The sequence below is a fragment of the Mytilus californianus genome, unplaced genomic scaffold, assembly GCF_021869535.1.
Source record: "Mytilus californianus isolate M0D057914Y unplaced genomic scaffold, xbMytCali1.0.p SCAF_9, whole genome shotgun sequence".
Classification (NCBI taxonomy): domain Eukaryota; kingdom Metazoa; phylum Mollusca; class Bivalvia; order Mytilida; family Mytilidae; genus Mytilus; species Mytilus californianus.
In genome coordinates this window covers 95,857,278-95,884,559 of record NW_026262745.1, presented here as the reverse complement: position 1 = coordinate 95,884,559, position 27,282 = coordinate 95,857,278, and the positions used below count along the sequence as shown (strand labels likewise).

The following is a 27,282-nucleotide window of genomic DNA, read 5'->3' as shown; positions in this document are numbered from 1 at the left end:
CAGTATTCATGTCAGAGAGAAGATCTTAATTTTACATATTCCTGGTATTTTTCGATTAGGGAAAGTCTCAAAATACTTTGCTTAGAAAATAAGTTGGCTTACAGTATATGGATTGTAGATCTATATATCTTGCTCATGAATGAAGGAAGGAAATAAACATTTTGAGCAAGATCTATCACTTTTCATACTTAAAATCTCGTACTAAAGGGGGCATTCATCTGGTTGTGCAGAATGTATTTATAGTAAGTCACGTCCACTTGGAATGGGAACATTAAATCCAATGCCTGCTGTAGAGAAAACACTCATTACATTTAAAGAATCATTGTAACAACTCTTTGAGGGGTATGAGGTGGCCTAGCTGTTGCAGTGGTAAATGTCTGCTACTTTCCAAATTTCCCCATTTTTCAATGGCAGTTGAAATTCACATGCTTTATCCCATTCAACCTACTTTGCAGGATCTGCCTTCCTATTGAATACTGTAAATTCAGAAATTATTGCGAATAATGCGACTGGATGAGTATCGCAATTATGAGAACTCACTGATATCTGATTTATATATTTTTTTGAAATTGCAATAATTAATCTTGCATTTTTGTCAATGCTTCAAAATTCACAATTTTAACAATGTCATCACAACACTTTGTGCATCCTGGTAAAAAAATTGTCTAAAGTTAAATATTTTACTTGTGATTAATCAAAATGAACAACATATTTTATTTAGACCATTTATGCTAAGCATTATTCAAGTTTTAACAACAAAGAGCTACTAAACACTGGTAAAATAATAATTTCAAATCACTGCACAATAACCCTTGATTTTATGCTAACAAACTGAAACTTTAATAACAACATAAGGTAAATAGGTAAATACTATGATGAGGAAAAATTGTATTTTTGTGGACAATTAATTTCATGGTTTTAACAAATTGTTTAAAAAAGACAATAGAAAACTTGTACTTTTTTTGAACACTTAAATTAGATTTAACTTTTACCCACAAAATTCATACCTGCCAACTTTTCCAAATCTACATGGGGGATTTTAAGCACAAAAGTAGTAGATTATAAACACTTATGACAATATAAGAGGAGCATTAGGTCCTTTTGCACTTAAAATCCCCCATGTAGATTTGGAAAAGTTGGCAGGTATGAATTTTGTGTGTTTAAACTGCATTTCTTTTAACCCCTCAGGGCTGCTACATTGCAGGATACAAATTTCAAGTTTTTGTTCTTTTTTAAAACAAATATAATAGTGAACAATGAAGCTTGTTACTAAGAATAAAATATACAAAATGGCAATGTTATTATTTTAGGCGATCAGTTAGAAAAAGTTTATTAAACACAGGTATTAATCTTATGTGAAAAACAGCAAATAAAGATAATTTCACAACTAGTGGATATTAAACAAACATGAATTAACCATGTAAAATAGACAATAAACATTAAATTTGATATCACAACACTTTTTACCTGGTAAGTTGTCTGTAGTTGGTTAATGTAAAGACAGAAACAAGTACATTGTATTATTTCATAAATGGATCGAATAAAAAGCTAAAAATTTTCAGATTTAAAAAAAACATGTAATAATCAGTCAGGGGACTTACTTAAATGAGTGATTTTCTAAATCACTGATACAAGTAACATTATGTCCATAAAGGTTGGAAATAAGAGTTGTCTTTCTTTAATAATCACCTATCTAAGAAGTTCAAATTAATCACTAGACTAAGTGATTTAATTTTATTGTAGCTTTAAATATAGAATACTAATGATCCAGGGACTAATTATGTTGCTAAAATTATCAGAACCAACATCTGTGTTGATACGATGACCGGGTCATGTCAGGTGATGACCTTGTACTAAATCTAGGATAATGACATAAAAATCACTTGTTTAAGTATCATACCTCAATTTCCTTCCAAAAAATCACTTCTTTAAGTATCATTATTTTAATAACCCCCACTAATTTCAACACCCCCGAACAGTGAAATTTTGATCGCGAACAGTAGAATTTTATTACATAATCTATAAGATGAAACCTTGAATTTTACAGGAAAAATACTCCCACTGCTGGGAAAAATCTGTTAAGAAAGTATCAGTTCATTATGTAAAGCCACTTTTATAGCATTTTTTCAACTAAAATAGAATTTGCAGGTAAATGATTGCATCAAAGGCATAAACCTTGCTGCTTAAAAGAAGCAAAAAGTTCATTTTTTTTCAATTTTACTAATGAAAAGATATTATCTAAACCTATGCGTTTAAAATTTTGGTAAAACTACAAAATCACAATTTGTGACAAAACTTCGAATTTGCTACTTAAATAAGTGATTTAAAAATCACTTATTTCAATAAGTCCCCTGACTGATAATTTTCATATCAGTTATTACATGTATTACTGTCTTTGGTTGTATGCTTTTGTTTGTATGGAATTTGATGCGACTGTCATACAAGTGAGAGGTTTAGCTAGCTATAAAACGAGGTTCAATCCACCATTTTCTACATAAGAAAATGCCTGTACCAAGTCAGGAATATGACAGTTGTTATCAATTCATTTGATGTGTTCATGGTGTTTGAGCTTTTGATTTTGCCATTTGATTAGGGACTTTCCTTTTTGAATTTTCCTCGGAATTCAGTATTTTTGTGATTTTACTTTTTATTCTTTTACAGGTTTGCATTTTTCACAAAAATTACTGAATTTACAGTATGTTATCCTTATTGGAATATACTATACATTCCAGAATTCCAGAATAACATTTCTATATTTCTAAGCCAATTTAAACACCCCCACCCCAAATGGTTGGTTATTTTTTTCATAAGCAATCTGTGGAAAACTTAATCTCAATCATTCTTTGGTCAAAATTCAATGATGATGTTAAATTCAAATTTTCAATTCCTCTTATTTCTCTTAGTATTGTGACATATAAAAAGGGGACCATACCAGATGACTTCACATATAAGGACACAATCTTTTTGTATATCATTAAAAAAGAACGATAAAATTTGTCTACATATCTCCTAAAAATCATTAGTTAAAAGAAATTATACCACTGGATCTTGTGTGATACCATATTTTTCCTACAGTGATATCTTTTATAGTTAAAAAGCCTCAGAGTTTGAAATTTGATAAATTAAACTGTCTTGAGAGGGAGAAATAAAGTATCACACTTGAAGCAGTGGTAGAATTGTCTAATATCTATAATGTGAGCTGCATCGGATAGAAATCAACCTTATTGTAGGTGCACGTATACATGTATATGTACAAGACTTTGATTGATTTTGGAACATTCAAATACAAAATAAAAGATTAGTTTTGGTCGGTTTGGTAAGGTCCATATATAAACTCAATTTGCAAACAGTTACAGCTTTTGCATAGAGATTTTTTTCAAGCTGAAATAGATTAACAGATGTATTTGATATTCATTTGCATCAGGTCGATTTCTACATGTATCTGTTGCAGCTCATATGATAAACAACAGCACAGGTGGATTTGGTCATTTCTGTAGTCAACATGCACAGCCAATTCAAATTCAATTCAAATTTTGTAAAGAATTAAAACCACTTAATTGAATTTTCCCATGCATTTTATGATCAAATTTTATGAAAAAAGAAAAGAAGGCCTTTTTTTCTATGCGAAGGAAACTTTAATTTCTAAATAAAAAAATGCCAGCATCTCTTTAAATTCTTTAAATTGATATTTTACAGGACCCACATATTTCTTAAGGAGGGACTTTCAGTTGAAAATTTAAACTGTCCTGACATTTCATTCTATAAAGCAAGTTTGAACCCACGATAATCCACTATAACTGTAGTGTACCACAATGATAATTACCTCTAATAAGTTTCCTAAGGTATGGATCCAGGTTGATCGTACATGGCAAGAATTTCTTTAGATCAGCAATTGTCAACATGTGACTTTTGGATGAAGACGATTTACTGGATAAGAAAGCTTCTAATTTTCTTGGATTTCTATCTATCTCAAGCAGAGGCTCTACTTCTTTTGAAATTGGTAATTTATCTGCGATTCTGGTAAAACAAGAAATGAATGTAACAGGATGCTGTTACGAAGTCTCCCAAACGAAGCTCCCATAATTCGTAATTCCCAGGGTCGCCTGACATTGGGCAACATCCATTGAAAATTGGTTTGGTCCAGTAAAGTTATATGCATTAGTGATGCCTGGGGACTAACCTTGTATATCATTCAAATCATCTCGGCATGACAAACAAGAATATATATGGTTTAGGGGTGGGGATCTCAACCATTTACAAGATACTAGAATATTGGGGGTGGGGAGGAACCCCTGGGGACTGGCCCTATACGTCATTCAAATGTTCATTACATGACGAACAGGAATATATATGGTTTAGGGGTGGCCATCTCAACCATTTACAAGATATTAGAACATTGGGGGTGGGGGGAACCCCTGGGGACTGACCGTATACGTCATTCAAATGTTCGAGACATGACAAATAGGAATATATATGGTTTAGGGGTGGGGATCTCGACCATTTACAAGATATTAGAACTTTCTCAAATGACAGGGGGTCGGGATGACCCCTGGGGACTAACCCTGTCTATCATTCAAACCATCTTCGCATGACAAACCAGAATATATATGGTTTAGGGGTGGGGATCTTGACCACTTAGAAGATATTAGAACTTTCTTAAATGGCAGGGGGTGGGGGTGACCCCTGGAGACTAACCCTGTATTTCATTTGATGTGCTTTATCATGACAAACCAGAATATATATGGTTTAGGGGTGGGGATCTTGACAACTTAGAAGATATTAGAACTTTCTTAAATGGCAAGGGGTGGGGGTGACCGCTGGGGACTAACCCTGTATTTCATTTGATGTGCTTTATCATGACAAACCAGAATATATATGGTTTAGGGGTGGGGATCTCGACCATTTACAAGATATTAGAACTTTCTCAAATGGCAGGGGGTCGGGATGACCCCTGGGGACTTACCCTGTATATCATTCAAACCATCTCAGCATGACAAACCAGAATATATATGGTTTAGGGGTGGGGATCTTGACCACTTAGAAGATATTAGAACTTTCTTAAATGGCAGAGGGTGGGGGTGACCCCTGGGGACTTACCCTGTATAACATTTGATGTGCTTTATCATGACAAACCAGAATATATATGGTTTAGGGGTGGGGATCTCGACCATTTACAAGATATTAGAACTTTCTTAAATGGCAAGGGGTGGGGGTGACCCCTGGAGACTACCCCTGTATTTCATTTGATGTGCTTTATCATGACAAACCAGAATATATATGGTTTAGGGGTGGGGATCTCGACCATTTACAAGATATTAGAACTTTCTCAAATGGCAAGGGGTGGGGGTGACCGCTGGGGACTTACCCTGTATAACATTTGATGTGCTTTATCATGACAAACCAGAATATATATGGTTTAGGGGTGGGGATCTCGACCATTTACAAGATATTAGAACTTTCTAAAATGGCAGGGGGTCGGGATGACTCCTGGGGACTAACCCTGTATATCATTCAAACCATCATAGCATGACAAACCAGAATATATATGGTTTAGGGGTGGGGATCTTGACAACTTAGAAGATATTAGAACTTTCTTAAATGGCAGGGGGTGGGGGTGACCCCTGGGGACTAACCCTGTATTACATTTGATGTGCTTTATCATGACAAACCAGAATATATATGGTTTAGGGGTGGGGATCTCGACCATTTACAAGATATTAGAACTTTCTCAAATGACAGGGGGTGGGGATGACCCCTGGGGACTAACCCTGTATATCATTCAAACCATCTTAGCATGACAAACCAGAATATATATGGTTTAGGGGTGGGGATCTTGACCACTTACAAGGTATTAGAACTTTCTCAAATGGCAGGGGGTGGGGGTGACCCCTGGGGACTAACCCTGTATTTCATTTAATGGGCTTTATCATTTAGAACATTTTCAATTAAAAAGTTTGTGTCTATCACGAACGGTTTTCAATTTATAATCATTTGAAAATTTTAAAAAATAAAATCCCATAGGGTTCTATAGTAAAACCCTCTTTTCTTTTTGCCCCTCAAAGTACCCCTTTATAAACCCCATTGCAAAAACAAAACCCTGATTGCACCACTAGACATGTTAGTCTAACATATTGTGAAACCCTAAGTTAATCCGACAAGCGGTTTTGGAGAACGGGTGCGGACAAGTTCAAATTTAAAAGCGGCGGAAGAAGAAGAAGAAGAAGAAGAAGAAGAAGAAGAAGAAGAAGAATAATAATAATAATAAGAACTGAGCAAAAACAATAAGTCTTCCCAAACTTCGTTTGGGAGACTTAAATATAAAATAACACAATAAAATTTATTAGTCATAAAATTTTTTTCCTCTAGTTTTTTCTTTTGTTTCTTTCAATGTTTTCCCTTTCTGTTTGTTTTCGTTTTCGTTTTTCTTGATTTTGTTTTGCTCTTGCAAGTAAGCCATCATTTAAACATTGTTACTACATGTCAATTCAGTCAGTAAAGTGTAATGGTGATTTCGACATTCTGTGGATTCATTTATTTTCTTCTAAAAACCAATTGTTTTTGGGTTGAGCAAAAGAAGTATTTTCATCTCTACTAACTTTGTGGGTTCCGACAATGTCTACATGTAAGCATATACTAAGAAATTTGTATTTTGTAGAACATTAGCCACACAATCCATGACTGTTGGTACACCCTGAATAAAAATGAATTCACAATATTTCTCTGAATAGATATAAGAAGATGTGGTATGAGTGCCAATGAGACAACTCTCCATCCAAGTCAAAATTTATAAAAGTAAACCATTATAGGTCACAGTACTGTCTTCAACACGGAGCCTTGGCTCACACCAAACAGTAAGCTATAAAGGGCCCCAAAAATTAGTGTAAAACCATTCAAACGGGAAAACCAACGGTCTAATCTATATAAAAAACGAGAAATGAGAAACACTTATGAACCACATCAACAAACAACAACTACTGAACATCCGATTCCTGACTTAGGACAGGTGCTAAAGCATAGAATAAAATTATATGATGTGTTTCCAGTTACAGTCAGATACATTCTTTTATGTATGGCTTGACTGTTAATATTCAATAATTGCTTTAGGATTAGGACAAAGTACAAGGGTTTTGGGTCCAACCCCTGCAGCCTCCCTGTCTAACAACAAACTTACTTTTGATAAATAGAAAACAATGTACAATTGTTGTCCATCATCTCTTTCTCTTCATAATACAATATAATCCATGATGTCCTGTACGGCCATTGTTCTATTATGTTGATCCATGATGCCAGACGGTACCAACTAAAATCTATGTTGTATGCTCTCAACAAACGACCTGAAAAAAAAATATATATATAAACAAAAAAAAAATGTGTTCTACTTTTGAAAGGCTAATGCTGTAAGGCCTAATATGGAAGTCTAATGTTAATCCCATACGTAAGCAGGAAAGTCATTTGTTTTCTACTCTAGGAAGGATAATGCTTTGAGGCCTAATATGGAAGTCCTGAGGTTAATCCCATAACATGTAATTCTATGCAACTGTCATACAAGTGAGAGGTTTAGCTAGCTATAACACCAGGTTTTAAAAATAATCCACCATTTTCTACATAAGGAAATGTCTGTACCAAGTCAGGAATATGACAGTTGTTTCCCATTCATTTGATGTGTTAGAGCTTTTAATTTTGCCATTTCATAAAGGACTTTCTGTTTTGAATTTCCCTTTGAGTTTGGTATTTTTGTTATTTTACTTTTTGTTATAGTAGGCATAGTAGGCCACACAAATATTTGAAGTTCCCATCTTTACAAGTAAAAATCGTGAAAAATAGTAAACTAAATGCAGAATTCTGGCTTTATAATTCATGCTGCAGTCAATTTTGTTATAAAAACTTATTAAATATTGATTCATCAAATTAGAAAAAAAATAAAACAAAATTTACTTGCCTGTAACTGCAACGATATTTAGCAGTCTCCTCATACTACGTGGGTTAACATCACTAAAGTAGTCATTCTTGCTGAAGAGATTTCCTGTGATATCAAAGTTTGATGTTCCTGCTATTGACAGACTGTCAGACCGACCTTGCTTCCTCCGGCTCTTCTTTCTCATCTCATACACAGTTGTAGAAACAGTCGACTCCTGATGCTGGACTGACTGAAATTTTAAAACGAAAATCAATTTCTTCTTCAACATGCAATTTTGTTCCCATGAATAGATGAATTGAAAAGGCACGGGGTTGTAAATCATGTAAATAAATTTAAGTATAAGGGCAGTTTCATTCAAGTTTTCTTGTTTGAATTGTTTTACAGTTGTCATTTTAGGGCCTTTTATAACTTACTATGCAGAACCAGTCAGGTTGTTGTCTCTTTGACACATTCCCCATTTCCATTCTCAATTTTATTGCTCATTGTTGAAGGTGTAAGGTGACCTATAGTCGTTAACTTCTATGTCCATGATGTCATTTGGTCTCTGTTAGAGGGTTGTCTAATTGGCAATCATACCACAATTCTTCTTATTTTTATATGGTACCAAGGGATGGCACTTTCAAAATGGGGTTACCACCTATAGAGGCAAACTTAGAGTTCAGTTATATTTTCAATGAGGCAGCAACCCAATGACACAAAAAACAAAAGCAAAAGTAATCAACATCAGATGTGACAAGATTTTATACATGGTTAATTCAACTGTTCATCAATATGGCAATACCAACCTTTGGCCTGGTTTCTGAAACATCATACTGTGAGAAGCCTTTCGTCATGGTCTGTTTAGGTATAGCCATTCCCTGGCTTTGTAAGTAGAATGGAAGATGTACAACATTCCGTAAATAATCAAACCCATTTACATTCGTATCTACAAATGACGTCTTTATATTGCTCTCAATTCCTTTTATAATTATTTGAGGATCTACGGCTAAAATTGTGATAAATGGAGAGTCTTCGTCAGAAAATAAAGTTTTAATCGTATCTAAAACTTGTAACACTTTATCTTGTTCACAGCTATCTAAACCATCGACAACAACTACCAGTCTGGTCTGATTTTCGGTAAATCCATCCATGCTTGTCACCATTTTAGCCATGATGTCAACTTCAAGTTTCAATTTGTGCATCAATCCATCTAACTTGATCTTGTCTAGTTGTGACCCGGCATTCATCACACGTCTCTTCTGTGACCAAACGACCGCTATGAATGCCTGCCCCCACGTAAATATATTGAGGAAGAAAGCACCACCTATTATCACAGAAAATACAATCAACGTCACAAACACTGGTATATTACTACTGATTTTTACTCCGAAGTCTGTGGTTGTCACATTTTTAATTGGATCAAAATACACATCATCGTCTTTGGCAAAAGTAACTAACATGGCCACGCCCACTTCTAAACATATCAGAACTATATACAAATAAACAAAATATGGTACACAGCAAAACGTCTTGAATCTTCCAGTATAGGTATCTGAAATATAACAAAACAAGATGAGTAAATTGTCGTCCAGTTACACAATAGACTTTTTAAAATATAAATACATGTATAAGGAGAAGTGGGGTATATGACATTTGACGGAAACTCAACACAAAAATATCAAAGTGATTGTTAGCACTGAAGGGTAAAGATTGCATTCATTATGCAGTGGGAACTAAAAAATAAACATTATTTGCAATATAATTAGCATGGGAAGGCAATACTATAAATTGGGAGTCAAATATTGAAGTTGGTTCAACTACAATTGTGGACAAAGGAAGATAACTCTAATCTTAAATGTTACTTTAACAATGACAACATTGGCACCATGCACAATTTACGTAGTTTTCTTGACAAGTATGATAATACACATCATTTTGTTACTTGAAGGATATATTTCATTGATAAATTTCTTGAAAAGTTCATGGATAGGATGTATGGAATGTTTCACTCAATGCATTATAGTTTTTCTTATACTTAAAAGTAGTGCTAAAGGCTGGAAAATTGATAAATGCATGCATGCAATCTTTATTCCCAAAAAATGATTGTTGTGAAAAATTACAGCAGTAACATTAAAGTAGCTACTGTATGTTGTTACCACATTTAAATAGGAATGACACATGTGAGAGGGTCTTGATGGGGTTTACAGAAAAAAGAATAATGGGCAAAAAGTGCAGAATAATGACAAAAAATTTGACGAATTGAGAAAACTAGTCAAAAAATAATTAAAGAATACAGAATAATGGGGTGCTAAATTATAAAGAATAGAGAATAATGGGCAAAAGTAATTAAAGAACCTTAGTGAGCGCGCTCACATACCCCACGTCCTCACATTGTCATTGGAGAAATAAAATATGTGTAAGAAAAAAAAATTGAATCATAATTTCCTGTCAATATGCAGACCTACATAGTATGTCCTTATTATCTACAAAGTTTCATGAAATTATGTTGTGTGGTTTCAGAGGAGTTGCGATGAAAAACTGTTGCAGAAGACATTGAAGCAAATAAGTTCAAAGGGGCGTAACTCCTAGAAAAAATATTGAATCATAATTTCCTGTCGATATGCACATCTACATAGTATGACCTTATTATCTACAAAGTTTCATGGAATTCTGTTGTGTGGTTTCAGAGGAGTTGTGATGACAACCTGTTGCAGTAGTACATTGAAGCAAATAAGTTCAAAGGGGTGTAACTCCTAGAAAAAAAATTGAACCGTAATTTCCTGTCGATATGCACATCTACATAGTATGTCCTTATTATCTAAAAAGGTTTCATGAAATTCTGTTGTGTGGTATCAGAGGAGTTGCGATGACAAACTGTTGCAGTAGTACATTAAAGTAAATAAGTTCAAAGGGGCGTAACTCCTAGAAAAAAAATTGAACCGTAATTTCCTGTCAATATGCACATCTACATAGTTTGTCCTTATTATCTAAAAAGGTTTCATGAAATTCTGTTGTGTGGTATCAGAGGAGTTGCGATGACAAACTGTTGCATAGTACATTGAAGCAAATAAGTTCAAAGGGGCGTAACTCCTAGAAAAAAAATTGAACCGTAATTTCCTGTCGATATGCACATCTACATAGTATGTCCTTATTATCTAAAAAGGTTTCATGAAATTCTGTTGTGTGGTATCAGAGGAGTTGCGATGACAAACTGTTGCAGTAGTACATTAAAGTAAATAAGTTCAAAGGGGCGTAACTCCTAGAAAAAAAATTGAATCGCAATTTCCTGTCGATATGCACAACTACATAGTATGTCCTTATTATCTAAAAAGGTTTCGTGAAATTCTGTTGTGTGGTTTGAGAGGAGTTGCAATGACAAGAAACAGGACTGACGGACTGACGGACGGACAGACGGACGGACGGACGGACGGGTCAAAAACATTATACCCTCCGCAACTCGTTGCATGGGGTATAATAATGAATAGAGAAAAATGGCTTAAAAAATCAAAGCATACAGAATTGAAGGATCCCCATCCAGACCGTCATATATATATAATTTAAAAGGAACAGTCCTATACTAACTTGTAGTGTCTGCTTCCTTTTTAAACACCCTGAACAGACGTGCTACGAGGGTACCATATTCCTGTTCTAAACTATCCCCGAGTGTCCCAATCATTGATGCCAAGGCTTTTTCACCACCAACACTTGTTAATCTTGTACTCTCGCTAAATAAAAACCTGAAACACACAAATAAAAAAAATTCAGATTATAATACTAAATACTATTACTATAGATTCGTTATTATTCGTGGTGTACCAATTTTCATTAACTTCATGGGCATCAGTGTTGTCCCTAAGGCTCCTTAGCATCATGCTAATGTGATGCTTTATTGTTTGAATGCGATGCTATCTGAAATTTAGCTCCGACGGTATCAATTGGTGATTTGATGGTCGCAAATCAAGTTTACTGGCGATGTGTTAGCGGAGCCAGTAAACAGGTATTTGAGACCATCAAATCACCAATTGATGCTGTCGGAGCTGAAAATACAATATTGTTATCACCATTCTAATGAAACTGACAGAAAACAATGTCAAATCATACATTTAAAATCTGTCATTTGTCGTCTGCGCTTGCGCGTATGTTTTCATAGCATCAATTGTGAATTGATGCCATGAAAATTGGTGACGTTATCTAATCAAAATGATTGTTATAAACAATGTTGCATTAGAATATTTTATTACAGATTGTGTTTTGGATGTGGTATTTCATAATTCCCTGTTTACTATGATGCTATATGACATTTGTGGGGAGGACACTGTGTATACGGAAACCATGAACTTAAATGTTCAACTAGTTTAAATTTTCAATATGCTTGTATACAAATACCAAGAAAATACATTTTTTCCTCTATCTACAAAAATTGGTACCAACAAATATAAATACACAAATGAATACAGTATTTTTTCATAAATTGTTCTGATATTGCTGACAAAATAATAGCTATAAATATGTACTCAACAAATTTCAAAGTTGATTCAATAAAATACAATGAATTTCTAGACAGCAACTGTTGAGTCAAAAACGTACTATTGATCAATCAATCAAATATATTACAGTTTTTTGCTCCGTGTTGAAGGCCTCACTGTGACTTTGAGATGAAGAGCTGTTCCTTTGCTCTTTGCCTGTTTTTTTTGCTGTGCATGTACTGATTTTGTGTCATGGATGGATACCCCATATCCTTTGTTTTTCTATTATAATCACACATGAATGCATATCTAAGGACAATTTAGAGCTTTTGTATATCTATTGTTGAAGACTGTATAGTGCCCTCTAGAGGTCTTTTTTTCGGTGTGTTGCTTTCTCACGGACTTTCGCCCAACATCTAATTCCATTCTTATTAAACACAGTCTGTAAATTCAGAAACTATTGCGAAAATTGTGACAGGATAGGTGTCACAAAAATAATATCTTGCATTTTAATCTTGATACACGTAGTTAGCTCAATGTCCACATAGGTATCAGAAAAACTCTTGTTTATAAGCACTGAATCAATACATATTTGTACTGCTGGCTTGCTATCTTATCAATCATCAAATTTTAACAAAAATTTTTCTTACATCTTTCTCATTTTAATCAGCCACTCAAGAGTTCTAATGAAAAAGTTCATTCATGTGTTTATTTTATTTTTTGTGAGTGCATAAACAGTACACAGCATTTTTCTTTTTGATCGATACAGAATGTATGTATATAAAGACATGTGTCTTAACCACACTCTGCACATACTGAATCCCTGTTTAAACTGAGGTCATGTACCAGAAAATACATTACAATTTACAGAAGAATGTGCCTTAAGCGAACACTGCATAAACTGAATCCCTGTTTGTTATTTTTTTATGTGCATAAATAAAACACAGTATTTTTTGGTCTTTGACCCTGAGATAAAAAAAACCCAGACAAATGTGCTTAAAACAAACAATGCTTAACTGAATCCCTGTTTAAACTGTAGAGGTTATGTACCAGAAAATACATTAATATTAGGTAAGTGTAGACAGGTTTCACCATATTTTACTTACTTAACAGTTGGTACATCTACTTTCTTGGCAGAGGATGGCTTTGGATTACAGAACAACACCTTGATGAGTAATGTCAATGATCTCAATTCTTTTCCCAGCACTAGGCTGATATTGTTTAATATTCTAAAGTTGTTTTTCCGCACCAGTACAAAGATGGCAGCTGTTAAAGAGATTACAGTGTATACATTTTTAGACAAAAAAGAAAAAAATCTATTTTAGTACATTTAACAGTGCTGAAAGTTCAATCAGACTGACCTTTTCAAGTCTTGGTAGCCTATTACTTTATAAACTATAAAAAAACACACAAAAAATAAACCAGTGACCTCCATTACCCCAACTCCCCCCTTTATAAAGTTGAGGCAAAGTCAATGTTTTGCTGTGAAAAAATGCAATCATATTTCAGTATTTTTTTTAAAATAAAGAAAAATAAAATGCTCCGCAGGGCGCAGCTTGATACGACCACAGAGGTCGAACCCTGAACAGTTGGGGCAAGTATGGACACAACATTCAAGCTTGATACAGCTCTGAATTTGGATTGTGATTAAATATTTGACACAGCATAGGTTTCTGACACAGAATGAATGTGGTCTAAGAACTTAAAAATTTTAAATTGGACATTCACCTATTATGGTCCAATATCCAAAATCTAAATACATGGTTAGATTCAGCATATCAAAGAACCCCAAGAATTCAATTTTTGATGAAATCAAACAAAGTTTAATTTTGGACCCCGATTTGGACCAACTTGAAAACTGGGCCCATAATCAAAAATCTAAATACATGTTTAGATTCAGCATATCAAAGAACCCTAAAAATTCAATTTTTGTTAAAATCAAACTAAGTTTAATTTTGGACCCTTTGGACCTTAATGTAGACCAATTTGAAAACGGAACCAAAAATTAAGAATCTAAATACACGGTTAGATTCGGCATATCAAAGAACCCCAATAATTCAATTTTTGATGAAATCAAACAAAGTTCAATTTTGGACCCTTTTGACCTCAATGTGGACAAAGTTGATAACGGGGCCCAAAAATCAAAAATCTAAATACATGGTTAGATTCAGCATATCAAAGAACCCCATATATTCAATTTTTGTTGAAATCAAACAAAGTTTAATTTTGGACCCCGATTTGGACCAACTTGAAAACTGGGCCCATAATAAAAAATCTAAATACATGTTTAGATTCAGCATATCAAAGAACCCTAAAAATTCAATTTTTGTTAAAATCAAACTAAGTTTAATTTTGGACCCTTTGGACCTTAACGTAGACCAATTTGAAAACGGAACCAAAAATTAAGAATCTAAATACACGGTTAGATTCAGCATATCAAAGAACCCCAATAATTCAATTTTTGATGAAATCAAACAAAGTTAAATTTTGGACCCTTTGGACCTCAATGTGGACCAATTTAAAAACGGGGCCCAAAATCCAAAAACTTAATACACGGTTAGATTCAGCATATTAAAGAACCCCAAGAATTCAAGAATAAAACCCCATTGAAATTGATCAAGAAATAAGCAATTTATACGAAGTATCTTCTTTTGCACAATACTGTGCAATTGAATATTTCTTGCTATTGCGCAATACTGTACAATTGACAATTTCTTGCTGTTGCGCAATATTGTGCTATTGGATATTTCTTGCTATTGCGCAATACTGTGCAATTGAAGATTTCTTGCTATTGCGCAATACTGTGCAATTGAAGATTTCTTGCTATTGTGCAATACTGTGCAATTGAAAATTTCTTGCTATTGCACAATACTTATTAGATAATAATTTACACATCCTGTTTGGTGTGTATCTCCTACCATATCATTATTATTTGCTTTTAAATATTAATCAGAAATAACCAACTTAAAATGGAAAATTTTAAAAGAAAACTAGAGGCTCTCAAGAGCCTGTGTCGCTCACCTGACTCTACTTTGGTTTTAGAAATCATGTAAAGATAGATAAAAATCATAACAGATACCCAAATAATGATTGAGGCCAAATTTTGATTAATATTGGTCCCGTTATTTAATAAAATATCCTGGTGGCCATCTTGAACAGTAAATCGGCAACAAAGTAGCAACACTTGGTCAGCACTTCATAAGGAACATTCATGCCATGTTTGGTTTCATTCCATTCAGTGGTACTCTAAAAGAAGACATTTGTATGTATTTCCCATAGGGTCCTATGTTAAACTAAGCCCCCCCCCCCCTAGCGGCCATCTTGGATGATGGATCGACTGCAAAGTAACAACACTTGGTCAGCAACTCATAAGGAACATTCATGCCATGTTTGGTTCAATTCCATTCAGTGGTTCTCTAAAAGAAGACAATTGTATGTATTTCCCATAGGGTCCTATGTTAAACTAAGTCCCCCGCTGTCGGCCATCTTGGATGATGGATCGGCTGCAAAGTAACAACACTTGGTCAACATCTCATAAGGAACATTCATGCCATGTTTGGTTCCATTCCATTTATTGGTTCTCTAAAAGAAGACATTTTTATGTATTTCCCAAAGGGTCCTATGTAAAACTAAGTCCCCCGCTGGGGGCCATCTTGGATGATGGATCGGCTACAAAGTAACAACACTTGGTCAGCATCTCATAAGGAAGATTCATGCCATGTTTGGTTTCATTCCATTCAGTGGTTCACTAAAAGAAGACATTTGTATGTATTTCCCATAGGGTCCTATGTTCAACTAAGTCCCCCGCTGGCGGCCATCTTGGATGATGGATCGACTGCAAAGTAACAACACTTGGTCAGCAACTCATAAGGAACATTCATGCCATGTTTGGTTCAATTCCATTCAGTGGTTCTCTAAAAGAAGACAATTGTATGTATTTCCCATAGGGTCCTATGTTAAACTAAGTCCCCCGCTGTCGGCCATCTTGGATGATGGATCGGCTGCAAAGTAACAACACTTGGTCAACATCTCATAAGGAACATTCATGCCATGTTTGGTTCCATTCCATTTATTGGTTCTCTAAAAGAAGACATTTTTATGTATTTCCCAAAGGGTCCTATGTAAAACTTAGTCCCCCGCTGGGGGCCATCTTGGATGATGGATCGGCTACAAAGTAACAACACTTGGTCAGCATCTCATAAGGAAGATTCATGCCATGTTTGGTTTCATTCCATTCAGTGGTTCACTAAAAGAAGACATTTGTATGTATTTCCCATAGGGTCCTATGTTCAACTAAGTCCCCCGCTGGCGGCCATCTTGGATGATGGATCGGCTACAAAGTAACAACACTTGGTCAGAACCTCATAAGGAACATTCATGCCATGTTTGGTTTCATTCCATTCAGTGGTTCTCTAAAAGAAGACATTTGTATGTATTTCCCATAGGGTCCTATGTTAAACTAAGTCCCCCGCTGGCGGCCATCTTGGATGATGGACTGACTGCAAAGTAACAACACTTGGTCAGCATCTCATACGGAACATTCATGCCATATTTGGTTCCATTCCATTCAGTGGTTCTCTAAAAGAAGACATTTTTATGTATTTCCCATAGGGTCCTATGTTAAACTAAGTCCCCCACTGGCGGCCATCTTGGATGATGGATCGGCTACAAAGTAACAACACTTGGTCAGCACCTCATAAGGAACATTCATGCCATGTTTGGTTCAATTCCATTCAGTGGTTCTCTAAAAGAAGACATTTGTATGTATTTCCTATAGGGTCCTATGTTAAACTAAGTACCCCGCTGGGGGCCATCTTGGATGATGGATCGGCTACAAAGTAACAACACATGGTCAACACCTCATAAGGAACATTCATGCCATGTTTGGTTTTATTCCATTCAGTGGTTCTCTAAAAGAAGTCATTTGTATGCATTTCCCATAGGGTCCTATGTTAAACTAAGTCCCCCGCTGGCGGCCATCTTGGATGATGGATCGGCTAAAAAGTAACAACACTTGGTGAGCACCTCATAAGGAACATTCATGCCATGTTTGGTTTTATTCCATTCAGTGGTTCTCTAAAAGAAGTCATTTGTATGCATTTCCCATAGGGTCCTATGTTAAACTTAGTCCCCCGCTGGCGGCCATCTTGGATGATGGATCGGCTACAAAGTAACAACACTTGGTCAGCACCTCATAAGGAACATTCATGCCATGTTTGGTTTCATTCCATTCAGTGGTTCTCTAGAAGAAGTTCAAAATGTAAAAAGTTAACGCCGACGACGGACGACGCCGGACGCCAAGTGATGAGAAAAGCTCACTTGGCCCTTCGGGCCAGGTGAGCTAAAAAAAAGGAAAAAAAGAAAAAAAAAAAATCCCCCCCCAAATTTTTTGAACCCCCTTATGATTCATCACCCCCAAACTCAATCCTAGCCTTCCCTTTGTGGTATGGTACCTTGCAGTACAATTTCAGAGAGATCCATACACTTGAACACAAGTTATTGTCTGGAAACTAGAAAAATGCTTATTTTTGGCCCCTTTTTGGCCCCCAATTCCTAAACGTTTCGGGCAATTACCCCCAAACTCAATTCCAGCTTTCCCTTTGTGATATGGAACCTTGTAGTACAATTTCAGAAATATCCAAACACTTACACACAAGTTATTGTCATGAAACTAGAAAAATGCTTGTTTTTTGCCCCTTTTTCGGCCCCTAATTCCTAAAATTTTGAGGCAATTACCCCCAAAATCAATTACAGCCTTTCCTTTGTGATATGGAACCTTGTGGTACAATGTCAGAGAGATCCATACACTTACACACAAGTTATTGTCTGGAAGTTACAAAAATGCTTATTTTTGGCCCCTTTTTGGCCCCTAATTCCTTAACTGTTGGTACCATAACCCCCAAAATCAATCCCAACCTTCCTTTCGTGGTATTGAACCTTATGGTAAAATTTCATGGAGATCCATTCTCTTAAACTAAAGTTAGAGTGCGAAAACCAATGTGTCTTCGGACGACGCCGGACGACGCAAGACGACGACAACGACGACGACGACGCCGGACGACGACGACGCCAACGTCATACCAATATACGACCAAAAAATTTTTAATTTTTGCGGTCGTATAAAAATGTTTAAGAGGATGTTTGAAGTTTAATTATATTTATTTTTAACAATTATTTGAACATTCTATACTTATATATAATTAGTTTGCTAGATAAATATTTGAGCTGCGTTGGATATAAATCAACCTTATGCAAGTACACGTATACATATACTAGTATATTAGACTTTGATTGATTTTGCTACATTCAAATACGAAATAAAAGATGAATTTGGGTCTGTTTTGTAGGATTTTTATATCAACTCAATTTTCAGACATTTACAGACTCTGCACAGAGATTTTTTTGAACCGAAAATAGCTTTACAGATGTGATAATATTCATTTGCATAAGGTCTATTTCTATCCGACGTAGCTCATTTTAAACAAGAATAGTTTAGATGTCAAACTATATGGCATGCCTACTTTCTTATGGGTGTGTTTTTAGTTGTGTTTTTTTCTTCTTAATTACTGGTTGGTAGGTTTTGAATATTTGAATTGATTCAGATAAAACCAAATAAAATGCTTCGCTGGGGCGCAGCTTGATACGACCGCAGAGGTCGAACCCTGAACAGTTGGGGCAAGTATGGACACAACATTCAAGCTTGATACAGCTCTGAATTTGGATTGTTATTAAATATTTGACACAGCATAGGTTTCTGACACAGAAAGAATGTGGTCTAAGAACTTGAATTCAGCATATCAAAGAACACCATATATTCAATTTTTGTTAAAATCAAACAAAGTTTAATTTTGGACCCCAACTTGGACAAACTTGAAAACTGGGCCCATAATCAAAAATCTAAACACATGTTTAGATTCAGCATATCAAAGAACCCCAAGAATTCAATTTTTGCTAAAATCAAACTAAGTTTAATTTTGGACCCTTTGGACCTTAATGTAGACCAATTTAAAAAACGGGACTTAAAATTAAAAATCTAAATACACGGTTAGATTTGGAATATCAAAGAACCCCAATAATTCAATTTTTGATGAAATCAAACAAAGTTTAATTTTGGACCCTTTTGACCTCAATATGAACCAATTTGATAGCGGGGCCCACAAATAAAAACTCTAAATTCATGGTTAGATTCAGCATATCAAAGAACCCCATATATTCAATTTTTGTTGAAATCAAAAAAAGTTTAATTTTGGACCCCAACTTGGACCAACTTGAAAACTGGGCCCATAATCAAAAATCTAAATACATGTTTAGATTCAGCATATCAAAGAACCCCAAGAATTCAATTTTTATTAAAATCAAACTAAGTTTAATTTTGGACCCTTTGGACCTCAATGAAGACCAATTTAAAAAACGGGACCCAAATTAAAAATCTAAAACACGGTTAGATTTGGCATATCAAAGAACCCCAATAATTCAATTTTCGATGAAATCAAACAAAGTTTAATTTTGGACCCTTTTGACCTCAATATGAACCAATTTGATAGCGGGGCCTACAAATAAAAAATCTAAATACATGGTTAGATTCAGCATATCAAAGAACATCATATATTCAATTTTTGTTGAAATCATACAAAGTTTAATTTTGGACCCCAATTTGGACCAACTTGAAAACTGGGCCCATAATCAAAAATCTAAATACATGTTTAGATTCAGCATATCAAAGAACCCCATATATTCAATTTTTGTTGAAATCAAACAAAGTTTAAATACTGGACCCTATCTTGGACCAACTTGAAAACTGGGCCCATAATCAAAAATCTAAACACATGTTTAGATTCAGCAAATCAAAGAACCCCAAGAATTCAATTTTTGTTAAAATCAAACTAAGTTTAATTTTGGACCCTTTGGACCTCAATGTAGACCAATTTAAAAAACAGGACCCAAAATTAAGAACCTAAATACACGGTTAGATTTGGAATATCAAAGAACCCCAATAATTCAATTTTAGATGAAATCAAACAAAGTTTAATTTTGGACCCTTTTGACCTCAATATGAACCAATTAGATAACGGGGTCCACAAATAAAAAATCTAAATACATGGTTAGATTCAGCATATCAAAGAACCCCATATATTCAATTTTTGTTGAAATCAAACAAAGTTTAATTTTGGACCCCAATTTGGACCAACTTGAAAACTGGGCCAAAAATCAAAAATCTAAATACATGTTTAGATTCAGCATATCAAAGAACCTCATATATTCAATTTTTGCTAAAATCAAACAAAGTTTAATTTTGGACCCTTTGGACATTAATGTAGACCAATTTGAAAACTGGACCCAAAATTAAAAATCTAAATACACTGTTAGATTCGGCATAACAAATAAATAAATGTGATCAAAGATTTTACAAATCTAATGCGCCATACTGTGCAATTAAAGATTACTTCTTGAAATTTTTCAATATTTGAAATTTGAAAAAAAAATAATATTTGAAGAATAATTCTTTTTAATTTCTGAAATCTGAAATGAGAAAAAATTGGCCCCCCACAATTTCTTTTTATCCCCCCCCCTTTTTCCCCCAAAAAAATTCTTTCCCTCAAGATATGGTCATAATCTCAATTCAAATTTCCAATGGAGTTGGCAACCATAATTACCCATTTAAATTTACCATAGTGCTAACTTAATCTATTTTATAATAGAATTAATAAAAAAATATAGTGTCAAATCTTTCATATGGATTTTTTTGTAAAAAAAAAAGATGAAAAAATTTGCAGATATTTTTACTGGTCTTCCTTTATAAATATGCATTTCTTTAAACATAATTTAAAAGCAGAGTAAGGGAAGTAACTAAAACGTTGTATTTGGATTACCTCCCTTACACTGTTTTAGATTATCTTTATTGTTCATTAACCATTACTTTATACATAATTTAAAAGCAGTGTAAGGGAGATAATTTCAATGATGTATTTGATTTATCTCCCTTACACTGCTTTAAATTATGTTTTGTACTAAAGTATTTGTCCATTAACCAGGACAACCTTGTTTTTCCCCCTTTTTTGCCCCTAATTCCTAAACGGTTTTAGCCATAACCCCCCAAAGCAAATCCTAACCATCCCTTTGTGGTATGGAAACTTGTAGTATAATTTCAGAGAGATCCATACACCGTTCCACAGTTATTGTCTGGAAACTAGAAAATGCTCATTTTTGGCCCCTTTTTGGCCCCTAATTCCTTAACTGTTGGTACCATAACCCCCAAAATCAATCCCAACCTTCCTTTTGTGGTATTTAACCTTATGGTCAAATTTCAAAAAGATCCATTCACTTAAACTAAAGTTAGAGTGCGAAAACCAATATGTATTCGGACGACGACGCCGGACGACGACGCCGGACGACGACGACGACGACGACGACGACGCCAACGTCATACCAATATACGACCACAAAATTTTTTTGCGGTCGTATAAAAAAACAAAAACAAAAAACAAAACAACAGACATGGCCGAAGCAAAAATCAAATAAAATGAGTTCATATGAAAGTATAATACACGTTGATTTTGTATTTCATTGTTTTTGTGTCTCATTAATGTACATACAACCTTTTCTATTTAATCTTTTTTGTTACCAAATATCATAGAATTTTACCTACCTAAAAATCCATATTCCAGAGCAAACAGGCCAAGACCTACTCCCAGACCAATCTGCCATTGAACAGCTAACGCTAAAGTCAGACCTATAACATTGTTAATCAGTAACAAGAAAAAGAATAAAGGCCAGCAAAATGTAAAATGTTCATCTTCACTGGCTCTAGTAAAAGATTTCATCTCCTCTGAAAAAAAGAAAAACATTTTGTTTTGTTTGTTAATTTTTATGTCATATGGGAGATAACTCCTGGATATTTGAATTTTGTTTAAAATCAAATCAAACTGGAAATATCCTTTTAACCTAAATCTTTACTTCTAGTGTTTTCTGACTTAAATAGACTAAAATATGCCTTTTTCAGGATAGTCAAATTGTAAATTCATTTTTTATGTTATTTATTGTTATGCTGTGTACTATATAATTTATTTTTTTTTAAATTTAAAGATTTTTCATCTTTTAGAAGATCTTTTTCTATTCAAATACAATACTGCATCTTTTCAGGTCAAGTTTATTAACTCTATCGGGTGTAAAGCAAGTACTTTTTTTAACACTTACTACATACTTTTTTTTTATTATTTTCTTTTCCAACATCAAAATAATTATTTTTTTCAATTTCCTGATAGAATTGTTTTCAAAATCAACAATAAAACTATAAAGTCCAGCAAACTTTTTGACCTCATACATGTTGAAAAATGCCTACACTAAACATGTTTGTCTTTGAGTAATTTGTTTTGTTCCTAAATCTTCTCTTCTCTGCTCACATATTTTGGTTAGAATTTCAGTCCTTTTCACATCTTTCCTTTTGTACTTGATTTTATTTAGCCCTACAAAGCTATTCTAAGGATAAGACCTAATGTTAACCATTCACAACCATACAGCAAGCTTTATATGTTTCTTTTTGCGTTAGGCCAAAAATAAAATTTAAATTGTTTGATGTTGCCAACCTACCCACCTAAAAACATGAAAAAGCAGCCAACCTGAAAAATTTTAATGACACAAATCGTTTCAATTTTTTTTTCAAAGATTTTTTCCTGCACTTAAATTGTTTTCTTGTCTAAAACATGTAACTTATTTTGTTGGCCAAAAAAAAACCCTTCCTACCTACCTACCTACCCAACCCCACAAGTCGTAGGTCGGCAACATCAAACAAAGAATTTTTTAAGGGTGGTCTTGTATATACTCACTCTGAAGTTTTCCTAACAGAAAAGATTTGCCACTCCCCCATTTGGCATATAATCCTACTGTGATTGGCGTGTTGAGGGAGGGGTCACTGAGAATATCAGCCAATGCACTGCTGTATATATCGTAACCAAGGAGATTTTCCCCATCAGCTGCATTCAAATTTCCTATAAAACATACAAATAAATAAATAAAGAGAAATTATAATTTATAGCATCTCAATTGTGTTGTTTAATTCTATTTTTTCTTATATGAATTTTTATTGAAAAAATATTAACTGCCTGCCTGTTTGAGTACATATTTTCTTGACAAATCTGAGATTGCTTTATCCCAATCATGCATGATTTATGCAAAACATTTTCTTGAAAGCCTATTATAAATGTATAATACATGTTTCTTTCACATAAACTTTCAAGAAACTCTTTTTGTCAGAATGTGCACAAAAAAAAATATAAATATCTTGAATATTTACTTTACAAATGATTAATTTGTTGCAATGTCAGATTTGGATAAACAGAGAGCATTTGACATTCCCTGTTTGTTTAACAGTAATTCCATCAACTTACAATACCCAAACATTGTGACTAAATCCCCATGCAATAATAAGCCTCTATTTGATATGGCGTGTCTCCAGCTTCATTAGGTACATACCCTATTGTCACAATTGTACTTACGATGTCAATAGATTTGTGACAGAATTCCCTTTTGATGGTAAGCCTCTATTTGATATGGCTCCTCTCCAGCTTCATTAGGTACAAACCCTATTGTTATATTTGTACTTACGATGTCCATAGATTTGTGACAGAATTCCCTTTTGATGGTAAGCATCTATTTGATATGGCGTCTCTCCCGCCTTATTAGGTACATACCCTATTGTTACATTTGTACTTACGATGTCCATAGATTTGTGACAGAATTCCCTTTTGATGGTAAGCATCTATTTGATATGGCGTCTCTCCAGCTTCATTAGGTACAAACCCTATTGTTATATTTGTACTTACGATGATCATAGATTTGTGACAGAATTCCCTTTTGATGGTAAGCATCTATTTGATATGGCGTGTCTCCCACCTTATTAGGTACATGTACATACCCTATTGTCACATTTGTACTTACGATGTCCATAGATTTGTGACAGAATTCCCTTTTGATGGTAAGCATCTATTTGTTATGGTGTCTCTCCAGCCTTTTTAAGTACATACCCTATTGTTACATTTGTACTTACGAAGTCCATAGATTTGTGACAGAATTCCCTTTTGATGGTAAGCCTCTATTTGATACAGCGTGTCACCTGCCTTACTAGGTACATACCCTATTGTTACATTTGTACTTACGATGTCCATAGATTTGTGACAGAATTCCCTTTTGATGGTAAGCATCTATTTGATATGGCGTCTCTCCCGCTTTATTAGGTCTGTATAACAGTCGACTATTCCTAGGATTTCTAAGTAGTAGTTCTGTGATCTTTTTACTCCTCCCTCTGATAGCTATATGTAATGCAGTATCTCCTTTCTACAAAATAGTTTTGCAATTTTTCAAAGCTGTAATATTCAAACAGTGTTGTTAGTAAGTTAATAACTTTATAATTTGATTTTATACTTTGGTGTTTTTTTATTCAAATATTTTACACCTTTATACAGACCAATGGCAGTTAATTACATCTCCCCTATATATGAAACTTTCAGGGCTGTTCAGTTTAAACATACATGAAACCCATGGAAGGCACTTTTGAGATGAGGTAACCACCTTTAGAGGCAAACCTAGAATTTAACCTACATTTTCACTGTAATTAACACCCACCAAAAGTTGAGATTTGAAAGAGCCTTCTTTGGGTCCCATGTATATTTTTTATGAAATAACCCTAATTCACACTTTTAAATAAAGGCAACAGTAGTATACCGCTGTTCAATAAAACTATCTGTTGATCTTCCTTCACACTATAAATTCTGAATGAGATGTCTGCCCTTATTAATGCAAATCTTCGATCATTAACAATTTGATAATATCTAATGCAACAAGTGAAACTGTGAGCTACTGCTCACTGATGATACCCCCGCCCAAATACTTGATGGTGAACAGGAAATTGTTGAGTGATGAATCTGAAAATGCATCACACGGTATAGCTGACTTATATAAACCCTGAAACCAAATTTCAGAAATCCTTGTAGTGTAGTTCCTGAGAAAGATGCGACGAAAAATATTCATGGGACGGACGGATCGACAGACGGACAGACAGAGGTAAAACAGTATACCCTGACTTTTTTAAAGCGGGGGTATAATAAGAGTGTGTAGAAAATTGTTTGAAAAAATAAAATTATTAAAGAGTTTTTAAAATTCCTGGATTTTCATTGGTATTTTCTCATTTTTTGAAATGATAAGGTCACATCAATTATTGTATAAACAATAATATGACAATTCAATTTAAATGGAGCAAAGAAAGGAAAGTACTCTTCTTATATCATTGTTTTGAAATATAGTCCTAAAAACTTGTTCACTGGTAACTTACAACCCTTACAACTAAAGTTTGTATTTGGGGTGTCAACTACTATGTAACCACATTTTAAGAATAAATCTATACTAGAACACAAATCATATAAAGTTAAGTAAGTAGACTTTATAATATAGATTAAAATTCAATTCTTGATCAAATACTTCTGGATGCCTTCAAATAGATGAAGTTACACAAGACAGGCAATGACATAGAGATCCCAAAAATATTTACCAAAAATAACTACTCACTTTGTCAACAACAGAAATTTTGGCCTTTTTATCGAGTAACATTCTGAGTACGTCTTCATTCCTAGACCTAACAGCTCTCAATAACGCTGTATCACCATCCTACAACATAAATCAATTCATATTGTCTCCTTTTCTCTATTCAACATTATTATATCATTTTGAATAGAAATAAATGTTTTTAGACTGTCGACTCATTTATTTTAGTTGGTTAAATTTTTTGGATTGAAGAAAAATTATTTTTATGCTGATCCTTGATTTCGTGGTTTTATCTAGGTTTGCATACAACCCTTTAAGAAATTTGTACTATGTTGCCCATTTAAGGATGTTTGCTCCTCTTGTTTTTGAATTTTTGCCAGATATTCGGAATCCTCTAGTTTTATCCATGTAATGTCATTAAAAATGTTTTGCCCACAAACCCCTACTTTACTCTCCATAATATGATTACATATAGTTTGAAATGTCATCTTTGAAAATCTTGTAAAATCCTTGTTATTTTTTCATTGTTTTTGAAAGAAAACAGGTTCTAATGTTAAATGTACGAAAAATCTAGAGAGAATTATTTCCCGCCAAATTTTCAATGGCTTACATCTCGAAAACAAGCACATTGAGCCTTCATCTTTTTCTGCTTTTTTAGTTTCTTTACTTATATACTATCAACTTATAAAAGTCTTTTAAAAAGCTTGTTATTTTGAAACAGAGTAGCAAACATCCTTTGAATCATTGTTCATTTCTGTCTAGATTAAGCCCAATTTTAATCGTTTAATTTTTCCGAAAAGAGCTACTGTTTAGTAGTTGCCATTGCTTATTTCTGTTTTCTTTTTAGGACTTTAATGTTGGTGGGAGATTTTTTGGTTGTCAGTTGAATTTTTTGACAACTTTCCTAGATTTAGAGCTTGAAATATGTTATTAGTTATTTTGAAAATAATTGATTGATTTTTTTAAGGGGGAAATTACATAAATCTATTTATCTATATAATCTGCAACATTGAAAACATGAGTATCAAATCATTCCTCTTGCAATTATCAAATATTGATGTGTAAAAAACTGTCTAAAAATTTCTGTTTTCTCAAGAAAAAATCCATATCTATTATTGATGTCTGTAAAATTTCAAATGGTCAAAGGGAGACAACTTATGTGACCTTATGTTTTTGATTTCAATACAGGTTTTGCAAATTCATTAATAAGCTGATGTCTTTTTACAAAATGTAATATGATAGACATTAGGAGTTTTTTCTGCTCTATAAACAACATACTGTAAATTCAGAAATTATTGCGATGTTTTTATTATTGTGAAAAATGCGACAGGGTTATAATTACAATAATTTAAACTCGCATTTTGAAATTTTTTATATGAATTAAAC

General features: G+C 34.0%; 1 protein-coding gene across 1 annotated transcript in view; it reads right to left on the bottom strand.

Moving 5' to 3' along the window:
- Positions 1–27,282, bottom strand: part of LOC127714180 (kinase D-interacting substrate of 220 kDa-like) — a 56,892-nt gene that overhangs the window by 10,167 nt on the left and 19,443 nt on the right. Inside the window, exons 12-21 of the mRNA XM_052220198.1 lie at positions 25,921–26,019; positions 24,516–24,693; positions 23,187–23,348; positions 22,010–22,189; positions 13,470–13,629; positions 11,480–11,634; positions 8,704–9,449; positions 7,940–8,147; positions 7,172–7,334; positions 3,824–4,017 (exon numbers count right to left, since the gene is read on the bottom strand). Of these exons, the coding sequence (XP_052076158.1) occupies positions 3,824–4,017; positions 7,172–7,334; positions 7,940–8,147; positions 8,704–9,449; positions 11,480–11,634; positions 13,470–13,629; positions 22,010–22,189; positions 23,187–23,348; positions 24,516–24,693; positions 25,921–26,019 (2,245 nt within the window). The remainder of the gene's footprint in view (positions 1–3,823; positions 4,018–7,171; positions 7,335–7,939; positions 8,148–8,703; positions 9,450–11,479; positions 11,635–13,469; positions 13,630–22,009; positions 22,190–23,186; positions 23,349–24,515; positions 24,694–25,920; positions 26,020–27,282) is intronic.